Source organism: Euprymna scolopes, chromosome 18 (genome assembly GCF_053919585.1).
Source record: "Euprymna scolopes isolate OS-2025 chromosome 18, ASM5391958v1, whole genome shotgun sequence".
Classification (NCBI taxonomy): Eukaryota; Metazoa; Mollusca; class Cephalopoda; order Sepiida; family Sepiolidae; genus Euprymna; species Euprymna scolopes.
Window position 1 is genome coordinate 107,261,714 of NC_136499.1, and position 12,672 is coordinate 107,274,385.

The 12,672-nt window shown below is 36.4% G+C and overlaps 1 protein-coding gene across 1 annotated transcript in view; it reads right to left on the reverse strand.

The window, feature by feature from the left end:
- Nucleotides 1-606: 606 nt before the first annotated feature.
- Nucleotides 607-12,672, reverse strand: part of LOC145297745 (histidine protein methyltransferase 1 homolog) — a 62,502-nt gene continuing 50,436 nt past the window's right edge. The window contains exons 7-9 of the mRNA XM_080143970.1: nt 11,181-11,279; nt 7,502-7,617; nt 607-713 (exon numbers count right to left, since the gene is read on the reverse strand). Coding sequence (XP_080000096.1) covers nt 670-713; nt 7,502-7,617; nt 11,181-11,279 — 259 coding nt within the window. The 3' untranslated portion in view covers nt 607-669. The remainder of the gene's footprint in view (nt 714-7,501; nt 7,618-11,180; nt 11,280-12,672) is intronic.

The window sequence follows — 12,672 nt, forward strand, 5'->3', positions numbered from 1 at the left end:
TCTGGTTAAACCATTCTCTTAAATAATCAATTTAAGATTAAGTACTGTTGCCACATTTGGACAGGAGCTGCTCGGCATGTCATATACTGCTTTAATAGAGTTCAAAACTGGCTCTTAACCTATTAAACCTATTAAGTGATGTACTGTTCTCTTTTTCCTGCAGCCTCTTTCCTGCAAAAGAGACATTGCAAGCCTGGCTTTGCTCTATCATTATTTTCGTGGCAAATGCTCATCTAAGCTCCAATCTATGGCCTCTCCTTACCGAACTTTCACAAAAAAAACCCCACTCAACTAGCTACAACCATTATCAACAATTTCTCCCACTCTCTATCTGTGTCTTAATCTAAATGCAGATTCCACGAACACAGCTTTTTTGCTAGAAATGCTCGTTCCATTGGCCTGCTTTTCAACCGATTACGGTATGGTGGCCTTCAAGTCTAATTTAATTAAGTTCTTGTTGAACCTTCAATAATCAATTTCTGCCCAACTTACATCATTAATGATTACTACACTACCACCTTACACTTACTAACCCTTATCCTCAAGTGGTTTCAAGCCTTGATAAGGGGTTACTCAACAGTACAAATAAAAAGAAAAGTAAAAGACGTTTGACAAAGAAATTGTTTATTGAGATAATTTGAAAATATTATAATGTAATCGATCCCAATTTCAGCTTTTTTTCCGGGTTAGATGAAGAATTTCTCTCGACATACCTGCAAACAAAGCAATAAAAAATATTAACACTAACAGCAGGTAATTCATTTTAAATATGCAATGTCTTACTGTTTTAGATTCAAAAAGACAATCCTCTAATCGATAATAAAGTCCAATGTGTATTTATTTGTGAAATAAGCAAGCGTATGGTTGCAAGAAAAATACAGACGACCGAGTAAGGTTAAATATATATATTTTATTTCTCACCAAATCAGAGATTTAAGGCGTCGTTGTTAGGATGGCTGGCCGGGTGTTGAGATAAATAAACTCGTCAATGATCAAAGTTTCTTTGGGTTTGGGTTTGATTGGGTGATGGCAGAAATGTGGCTTAGCGTGTGGGTCGATCCTTGTTAGCTGATGTCGCTTAGCGCGGGGTTGGTGAGAGGTGATGATTTGGTATCAGCTGAAGAAGGAAAGGGGCTTGTATCAGGATCGTGGGTGAGATGGTAGCGGTGGGCGATGCTGGCTGTGTGTAGTAAGCTCCGCGTCTGATGTCGTTGGTGAGGGGTCGGATGCTGGGTGAAGACAGAGCGAGTTCACATCGCGCCATGCTAGGGCCGATCTGTAAAGGCTGGTATTTTTATAGTCATGAAGCGGACGTAGTAAGGAGCAAAGAAAGTTTTTTTAATTGCTGGCTTGAGTTTGCTTTTTGATTGTGTCTGTTTTTCGTGCTATAATGTGTTGCAGTGAACCGTCTGTTTGGTGTATGTATGCATGTGTTATATCGATTTGAAGCTAATAAAATTGTGAATATAATCTAGTCCGTGTTGTGAGGTTGCAATGTTTTGTGAATTATATATTGGTGTTTATATGCTTAGGAGTTGCATTTTTTCTTTTGCTGTGCGGCTTTCTCTGGCGGTTTTCTTTGTTGAAGTAAGGTGCGAGTTATTCTAATGATGTGCGTATCTAAAGAAATGGGATTTGAAGTTGTCATGTGTATTTATTGTGTTCATTTGCGTTGTAACGACGAACAGATTTGTCCTAGCGTCGCCATTGCTGGTTTCTGGTTTATTCATGGAGATATGGAGGGATATGTGATATAACATTTGCATATAAATAAATGTAAATCCGTCTCCTCATATAAAAGCTTGCGAGTAAAAAAAAAAAACTGCCAGATGAAAACATTTTAAGTGTTTAGGGGAATGGAGAAAGTAAATAGCAAATCCGACACCTCCTGCTGTTTAAAATAAATTAGGGAAGAAATTCTTCACTCTAGCTCCATAATGAGACGTCTTCTTTCCGAGCATGAAAGATCCCCTTCCATGAGCGAGAAATTTAAGAAAAAGCAAATAGGGAAAGATGAAGCAAAAATGGAAAAGATTAAAAATCACAGGATTTGGTGGGCAGATCACATGATAGAAGGCATATTAGAGTAGAAGGGAGAGGAAGAGGAGTGGGCAAAGGAGAAGGAAAAAAAGAAATAGAAGAGAGAGAAGGGAAAAGAAGAAATACTAAAAATAGAAGAATAAAAGGAAGAGGAGGGAGGGAGGAGGAGGAGGAGAAAAATAAAGGAAAAGAAAAAAATTAAAATTAAAGCGAACAGAAGGAGGTCAAATATATGAGGAATAGGGAGAGAAGAAAAATGTCTAGAAACTATGAATATTTCTGATGAATATACTTGAATTAAAAATGGAGAAATTGATATCACAATAAAACAAAAATGTTATTTGATCTGATAATTTTTTTAATAATGAAAAGCAGAGGAAAGAATATTTTCTAAATTTATGTTAGCGTCATTAGAGAATCATAAATCGAAGATTACTTTTAATTTTTTTTACAAAGAAGTCAACACTTATCAAGACTCAGAGACCACTCGAGGATAAGGGTTAAAGAGTGTACAATGGTCAATGGGACAATATAGAAATCGTTAGTAGTGAAAATTTGGTAAATTAGTTTACTTAAGGGGAACGGCTCATCAAGAACTTGTTTACGTTGGATTTGAACACAACCATATTGTAGTCAGATGGAAAGCAGGAAAACAGAAGTGAGTTCCACAGGTGTGCAGTTCTAAGAAAGAAGCTTTGTTCATGGAATCTACATAGGTTTAGGCACAGATAAAGAGTGGGGGGAATTACTGATAGTGTTTTCAGCTAGACGAGTGTTTCTCATGAAAGTTTGGTGTGGAGAGACCACAGATTGGAGCTCAGACGAGCACCTGCTATGAAAATAACGATAAAACAGAGACAGGCTCGCAATGTCTCTTCTGTGAGAAACAGGTTGCAGGAAAGAGAAAAGGGCATTTCCTACTAGGCTACGAAGTCTATTCTGAACTTTGTCAAGGCAGGATAAGGTCTTCCCTGTATCCAATGAATACTTAAAACTGAATTTTACCTAGTACTTTATCCATTACGTCATGTGGTTCTAATGAATCATTGATTGTTTATAATTACAACATGATCTCAGCAACTAAAACATTTCTATTGTCTCTCGTTTCTGACATATTTTCTGATTGGACAATAGCAAGAAGCTTTCCAAAAGTCTCTACATTCTGTATTATTTGAATTATTCCAACTACTGTTCTCATTTTGAATATTATTTTCATAACGTTTCAGCTGGTATAACCTCTGACCCTTTTCTGTGGTATGTTGTCAAACTCGGGAATTTGCAAAGAATTTCAAATAGAACTTCTTATTTAATCTGAGTTTGACAGAAAGATTCTCGAGTTTGATAAGATACATCCGAAGAAGGTCGGAGGTTACATGCTCTTGTTCTGTCAGCCATGACAAGGTAGAAGTCTAAAGGAATTGTATTCTTAATATCACCCATACTGAGGATTGAACCTTCAACCTCCAAAAGACTGTTACTGAAAACTGAATTTTACCTAGTACTTTATCCGTTAAGTCATGTGTTCAATCCTTAGACTGGACGATACTAAGAATATAATTGTGAATTACTTAAGACTTCTACCCAGTCATGGCTGACAGATCAAGAGCATGCTACTCCTTTGGATTAAATAAAGGGTTCTGTTCGAAAGTCCATACAGATTCCCCGATTTCAACAAGACACACCTGAAGAAAGTTGGAGGTTACATCAGCCAAAACGTTGTGAAAATAACACAAAAGATTAAAACAGTAGTCTGAATAATACGAATTATCAATGATCAGAGATTTTATGAAATATTAGAGAACTAGCCTGGGTGCCCGGCATTGCCCGGGTGTTTGGAGGTGTGTGTTAAGCAAAAAAAAAAGGTGTAGTAGGCAGGCAGGCTCAAACTCGTACTGTAAAGGAGAAAAAGAACGTGAAAAAAAAAAAAAGTAAGGTTTTTGCTGTTGCGTCCATCGCCAAACCAGAAGTGACAAAGGTTTAAATTAAGGCTAGTCAATCAAAAAAAAGAGGGGATGACTTTCGAAAATATTGGCGAAAAAAGCAACCCCTCCTTGTAGAAAAGTGCCCAGTTGAGAACGAAGGAATTAATGTTTTTAGCCAATTTTTTGATATCTGTCGTCCGAAGGGTCGAGCTTCAAAATGATACCGATCTCGTGAAAATTCGTCGCCTCTGTTGAAAGTTTTAGGCAAACATACAAACATACATACATACATTTAAACAGACAGGTCAGATTTATATATTAGATGATTGAATCGAGAGAAAGAGAGAGAGAGAGATACATAGGACGATAGAAATACATAAGAAATTGGTTTGATTAGTTAATTACAAATTACAGCTAATCAGAAGAATTATAATAGAATTTTTTTTTTTTTCAAAACATAACTAAATTTTACTTAGTACTTTATCAGTTATGCCGCACATCCCAAATTTGATAGAAATATTCTCGAGTTGACAAAAAATACACCTGAACAAGGTGAGATGTTACATCATTGTGGGAATAACACTCAATATAAGAACAGTATTTTGAATAACAGAAATTATCATCTCCAAAATTCATAAACATAGTGGCACCTCTTTACATTCAAGTGGCAATATGTCTTCTTTGGAGGTGTAAAAGAGTTTAAAAAAGAAAATTTATGACTGAAATATTTTTTCCTTTTATTTTATTCTTTTTATTTTTTTTATTCTTTTTATTTTTTAGAATTTTCATAGTTGAAAAATATTGAGTTAACACATTCTTGTGAAAACTCTAACTTGCTCTTAGAACTTTTATAATTCTTCTGATCTTGTCCATTACATGTTAAAAGCTGAGAGATCTCGTTAGTATTTTTGTTACCATCATAAAATAAGAAATCTTTACATTCTCTTTATCAAGATTAGCAACTGAATTTAAATCGATCCTCTGTTTCGTAAAACACTGTTTTTTCACTAATAATTACAATTAGTATAGATATCCTGAAAAATTGAGCCATCGGAAAAAGTGACCCCTGGTGAATAAACCTTCTTTATTATTTACGGACCAATCCTCAAAAAAAACGGTTCAAATTCTTGTAATGCAGAGCCAACCCTCTTTTTCCTTAGTAGAAAAAGAAGCATGTTCTCAACACCCGAAGAAGGTCGCAGGTTGCAGCAACCAAAACGCTGTGCTAATAACACTCAAGATGGATGAGAATAATAGTTTGATAAATCAACATAACACAAGCATTCACATCTCATCTCAAAAAATTCAGAATTGCATTAAAATTAAAACGTTATAATCTAACATATAAGGTTGAAGATTATATCAGCTGAAACATTGTGAAAATAACACTCAATATAAGAACAATAGTTTGAATAATCCAAATAACACATCTCCAAAATTCAGAAACATATTCCCACCTCTTGAATCAACTCCATAACATGGTTGGATACGTTGGACACTAAAGATTATGGCAGACCATGGAAGACGTGGTTATAGTGCCTAAAAGACAATCTAACTTCATGCAACCTAACTGATGTTAACTCTTTGGCCTGGATGGATAGTAGGTGTGAGATATTGTTTGGTGTTGTCCGGGACACTCACAGCATAAATCTCCAGGAGGTGCGCAATCTCCAACCACACCTCTCCTGAGTCAACACTGTTAAATACCAGTGCCAAGTGAAGTGAATGTACAGGATGACTGGAAACAATGCTGGGATAAGCGGAGAGCACATACAGCGCCTAGAATTCTCAAATGGTCACTCATCTGGTACTAACCAGGCTCAACGTTGCTTAACTTCGGTGATCTAATGAGAACCGGTGTGTCAACGTGATTATATAACAGCACGATAAACAGCAAAACTGGATGAGTTGGTAAAAATGACACTTAAGATGAGAACAGTAATCGGAATCATCTAAAAAATTCAGAAACATCGTCGTCATATTCAGCTTAATGTCCATTTTTACATGCATGGGACGGTTTGTGGAAACTGACTTCCCATCTCTGGCCAGGTATTTATTTATCCCTCTTTCCATCATGTTCATTTTTATCATTTCCTCCCATGTTTTCCTTAACCTTCTCCTGTGAACTGATTCTGCCATCTCACCTGTTCTACATCTACTAACCCAAGCACGCATTCATCCATCCTTTCAATGTGGCCATACCATCAAAGTCTCCTATGCAGCACACATCTCCCTATACTGTCCAGATTTAATCTTCCTCTGAGGTCATACATCATATCGTTTTCATATCATTTCTCTTCATGCAAAACATGTCCTCAACCTTAACTGGCCAGGTTTCTCTTCTATACATCATCACACTGTGCACACATGCCTGATAGACTCTTCCCTTGGTCGACACAGGCAACACTATCGATTAGTAATGACAGATGCTTCTTGAACTTTGTTCCCTCCTAATTCTAGTAATCAGCAAGATGTGACACAAGGTCAGAAAGTGGGGGGGGGGGTCCAGTCAGCGCCCCCAAAGGAGGGGCACCCTGGCCTAGCAAAAACTGCCCGGGTATCCCCATCAGCATTCCCCGGTAGGGGCGCCTCAGGCAACAAGCAATAAACTTGCCCTGCTTGAAAGTCAGGTGGCAAGGCCTGGGAGGGTGGATATCCTAGATAATGCTCAGGTAGCGAACCTCACTGACAGGTGCTGGGCCAGTTCCTGGCCAGGCATCTGTCGGGCTGATTGTCAAGAACAGATTCTTGACAGGTACTTTCTACTCAGTCTCCAAGCAACTTAAGCAGCAAGGGTGACTCATCCTTGAATATTAAAAATAAGTGGAGGGTGTGCTCCAATGGTATGACAGAAGGTAACAAAGCTACTAAATAGCTTCAACAGCCTCACCATCCATATCACCATCCATATCACCATCCATATCACCAGGATCAAATGTTTTACATTTCTAAATTTTTTGAGATGAGGATTGATTATGCACATTATTTTGATTCTTCGGACTATTATTCTCATCTTGAGTGTTATTTTCACAACATTTTGGTCAATGTGACCTCCGACTTTCTGCAGGTGTATCTTGTCAAACTCAGGAATCTGGACGGAATTTCAAACGGAATTCTTTATTTATTTCATGGGGGTAGCATGCTCTTGTTCTGTCAGCAATGAGTAGATAGAGGTTCTAGATAATTCGCAATTGTATTTTTCAGTCACCCACACTGAGAATTGAACCTTCAGAAGAATATCACTTTTAGAATTGATTTTTTTCCAAGTACTCAAACCACTGTGCTGCAAGGATTCATGTCATCAAAACTAAGAAATTCCATCCAGTTTACCGAGTTCAACAAGATACACCCGAAGAAGGTTGAAGGTTACATCGACCAAAATGTGAAAATGACACTCAAGATGAGAACAGTAGTCCAAAAAATCCAAATAATCAAATGTTTTATTTCCTCTAAAATATTCAGCATTCAGACAAACCAGTCTAGTACTGACACAAGGCCATTCAATGTTTTATGATACAAAAAGATGGCATCTGACTTACCTTCTGATTGTAACCAACAGACACAGGAAACAAATCGTTTATCTTCTAAAATTCTGTTTTCAAACTGCCTTGTTCCGCCTCCGACACCAAAATAATAGGTTTTTGCTGCCACATATCATTTAAGAATTAAGGTGAAAAAGTAAAACATTGTTGTTATTATTTGGAGTAAACATGAAGTTTTCTAATTTATTAAGGTGGGTAAGTGTACTAGTTTTGATTAGCTGGTGATTGTTAGTTTGGCTGCGGAATGTTCAAGGGTAGGGTTGTCGAAGAGGTTAAGAGATCAAAGCCAAACGAGTACAAGAACAGAAGTCGGGTGAAAATAGCATAAAAAGGAAGAGAATTCTATTGTTAATTAAGACAGTAGTAAACATCCCGAGTGATGCTGACTAAATGTACTTAAAAAGAGTATTCACCTGGCATGAGTTCAGCCAGCTCTATCCATCCTCATCACTGTGTCCCTTACAAAAGTCAATTAAAAAAATAACTTTTATTTATTTGATTTTCACCCCAAACAAGGCACAGTGTCACTTTGATGTAGGGGGCTACTAACGGGGCCATATGTTGCAGGGATGCTATGTAGGGAGATGAGCAGCAAGATCTGTTCACATTACACTGCATGTAAAAAAAAAAAAATAGGAACCTAGAAGGGAATTCCAAAATCAACTAGTCTTCCGATGAACATTCAGCCAGAGGGGTTTCCTTGTGGTTCAAGCTCCAACTGGTCTGCCGATGAACATTCAGCTCAAAGGGCTTTCTGGTGTTTTAAGCCCCAGTGGGCCTTCCGATAATGGAAATATTGAAGGACTCTTTTCTTATGCATGCTTCTTTTATTTCTTTCTGTCATCTACGTGTCTTTATTACAGCATCTTTCAGTTGTTAAATGAAAAAAAAAAAAAACAGACCTCAAATAATGATAAAACTCAACTATCCGGATTTTTGTGTGCTCCTTTCGATTTCCCTGCTTTGTTGAATCTTTCTGGTTTCAACTGATCTGCCATTCTTGCTTCAATTGTTAACCGTATGCATGGAAGATTTAATGAGGATACGGGTATTTGTCTTCTTTCCTTTGCTTATACCCGATTCAATATCATATGGAAGCCTTTTGCTCCCATGGGTCTGACATTTGAAGAGAGACAGTTAGGTGGTGCATCTTCGATGATGGACTGACTCTCCTGCGTTTGATCAAGCTGAAGCAGAGCAAACTAACTACAAGTCCGAGTGCTAGGACTGGTTAACCCAAACACTTGAAATTGGATCGAAGATGTAATACTATACAGATAGTTTATGATCAGTAATCTGTTCTTTTGTCCATTTTGATCCATTTCCTTGTATTATGCCTTCAGTGCATAGATCTACACAGAAACACTTAATATGGCCAAACAATCTCAAGACGTTGATGTTAGAGGACATTGATGGAATGCCAGTGAGTTTTTTTGCAACTCTGTAATACGGTATATATTATATAATTGGAATTCATTATTGAGATGAGTATTATTTATTAGTTTATTTATTGCGGACTATCATCCTCATCCTTCTTAGTTGTTGTTTCACAACATTTCAGGCAATTTCTTCTTTGTCAGGTGGTAACCGTGACTGGATAGGAATTCCAAATCTCCTAACTGCATTCTCAGCAATTATTGTCATCTCACCACGTTTTTGGCCAAGTAAGCTTCTGGTCGGCTTTGGGTAGGATTGAAACCGCTATTTTCAGACAATTTTGCCTGGAACCGTAGAGATTCACCATTTCTATCCACTGCATCACAAAGGGTGATCAAGGTTGGACTTTTGGTCTTATAAATTCATGTTTATTTATTATCTGATCCTACATGATCAGGTCCGTGCATATAATATATATATATATATATATATATATATATATATATATATATATATATATATATATATATATGTGTATACTAGCAAAAGTACCCGTCGTTGACTGGGTTCAAAAACAGTCTACAGAAAATGGACTCTGATTTATGAAAGTATGATAGGTTATCAAAAAGAAGGGTTGTAAATTTGGATTGAATTTGGGGGTATCAAAACCAAAGCAAAATATGATGAAAGTAAAAATAAAATAGATAAACCCCATAATTTATTATACCATACCTGTTCACACTGAAACACTTATCACAATATTCTGTGGATCTATATTAAAAAACCTTGTTAAACTTTGTGACATATTTCCATTCTATGGAGGTCAGGTGCGAACGAACACCCAATAATTTTATTATACCATATTTCTTCAAACTGAAACATAATTATCAAAGTATACTTACGCAGATAGATATGAAAACTCTTTATTAAAGTTTGTGCCTATTTCCATTCTATGGAGGCCAGGCGCGAACGCAGTCCCCACAATTTTATTATACCATCCCTATTTAAGTTAAAACATACTTATCAAAGTATTCTTATGGATATCTATTTTAAAAACACTTGTAAACGTTTTTTTTATTTTTAAATCTTTTATTTCCATACTTTGTGGACCAGGTGGGAACGCAGACCCCCACAATTTTAATGAACCACTGTTCTGCCAGATCAAACATACCCATTCCTGTGTCTCGATACATCTTCTATCATTATATGTAATCAGTTTTTTAAAATAGTCAAACATATAGGAGCCTATTTGTGACCGCGCGCACACACACACACACACACACACACACACACACACACATTCAGCTTTATATTATAGATATAATTGGAATTGATTATTGAGATGAGTATTATTTATTAATTTATTTATTGCGGACGAAGGCCAGAGGAATAGTTGTGAAACAATAACTAAATAAATTAATCTGGTTCTCTGACCATAGCACGAGAGTCGGCTGACTCATCTGAAAGAAGCCATGAGGGTTACCAAGAATAGGAGCGATTTGAACAATGTCAAACCATTTTGACAGTTGTAATAAGAAGAGAAAGAGCAAGAGAGAATCTTATTCATAAATTCCCCATCTCATCTATATATATAAAAGCGAAAATGTATGTATGTGTGTTCGCTTTTTCTGTGTGTCTACAAAAGGCTTCTTTCAGAGAAGCGGTCGGTCGGTACACAACTTTTTAAACCTTTTTATATCACATATAAATCATAATATCTCATAGTTAACAACGAAGCTCGCCTGTCTATTTAATTTGCTCGATTTCAGGAAGATAAATATTCAATATTTGTTGCTCGCCGCATGTGGGTTAGTCTTTTTCCTATAACATCTTGGGGGTGAGGAAAAAAAAGCGTTCAGCAGTAAATGAATACTATCCCGCAGTCAAACTTGACCTCATTAACTCATTAAAACGGGCACCTGCTAAATCCAACTAATTAAATAAATTCAAACGTGTTTCCGTTAGCATCTCGCGGTGGGGCAATTGTTAACATCGCACGTTTTTTTTTTTCACACTTTAATTTACAACTTTGCCTCAACAGTTCGGATTCGATCCTCATACTTACTTTTTTTAACCCCCCCCCCCCAAACACCCGGGCAACGCCGGGTACCCCTCGCTAGTAGCGAACATTAGAAGAAAATATACTAGCTCCCTCCTTCAGGTTTAAATCATCCTCCTCCATGCATCTACTGATAGATTTAAAAAACCATGATTATTGATGTCTGCAGGTCCGGCATTTAACAAAACAATTGGAAATTTAAAAACATTTTTTTATGCTGGCAAATTTTTAAAAGGATACATTTCTCCATTTTCTTTCAGAAGAATGTCGAACGAATCCAGGAGTTTCAAATAATTCTTTGTGCAATATATTGTTTCAGCTGTTAAAATTACATCGTACCTGAAAGTAAAAATTTAAAAAAAAAAATTATCAGATAGTTAAAAGATAACAGGAGACTGTGTTGGTTTGGTCACATTGAAAGAATGAGTTAGAATGGTTGGGGTAGTAGATGAAGAACAATTTAAGGCAGCAGAGTCAGTTGACACAGGAAGACTAACGAAAACATGGAAGGAAGTGAAAAGGATGGACTTCTTTTTTACAAAGGGAGTCACCAGTTATCAAGGTCCGAAAGCCACTCGAGGAATAAGGGTTAATGAGTGCACGGTAGCCATTGGGACAACAGCATTGTAATTGTAGGTAGTACAAATTTGATAAAATTTGATTATTTAAGGGGAAGGTTCAGCAAGAACTTGTTTGCATTGGACTTGGAAGACGATCATATTGTAGTTGGTTGGAAAGCAGACCAGCGGAACAGAGTTCCACAGTTAGGCAGTTCTAGGAAAGAAGCTTTGTTCATGGAATGCATGTTTAGATTGCAGCACAGCTAGAAAGCGGGGAAAATTGTTGGTAATGGTTGTAAGAAGACGAGTGTTGGAAGATGGATAAATAAAGACCTGACCAGAGATAGATCAGTTTGGAAGTCAGTTTCTATAAACCATCCAACACATGCTAATAATTAAAATGAGCGTTAATTAAACTGCTGCTGCTGATAATGTTGGATTACTTATAGAACTGTGGCTTTTGGCATAGAAATTTGCAAAAGGATCACAGCAGACCTATTTTCTAGTAGTGAGACGATTCCAATATTTTTTGCTGATTTCGTTCTTTTTTCCTGATTCCTGATTTTGATGCAATTACCAATTCTAATTCTTTTTAAATTTCTGATAATCTTGGATTACTTACAGAACCGAGGCTCTGGGCATAGAAATTTGCAAAAGGATCACAGCAGACCTATTTTCTAGTAGTGAGTGAGACGATTCCAATATTTTTTCCTGATTTCGTTCTTTTTTCCTGATTCCTAATTTTGATGCAATTACCAACTCTAATTCTTTTTAAATTTCTAAAAGCTATAGCTATTACATTTTTTTTTTTTTGATGATCAAAAAAAAATACAATAATGCCTCCATATATTTTTGCAAACAAAAAAAAAAAAAAATTTTTTTAACCTGTGGCAGAGGAATGCATAGATCTTTTGCTTTACTAGTAGTTTAAAATCAATAAATAATTTATAATGCAAACAATGCAAAATCAAGTTTTAAATAAATACAAGAAAAACATTTAAAAGAATCGGTTTTGGTATTGGAAAATAAACACAAACTTTTTCTGATTCCAATACCCCCAAAAGTTCCAACTTTTACGATTCTCAATTCCAATTAATCATTGCAACACTACTATTTTCTTTTGCAATAGCCTGTTTTTGTTCATAGAGTGGCTGATACGTGGTCCAGTCAGA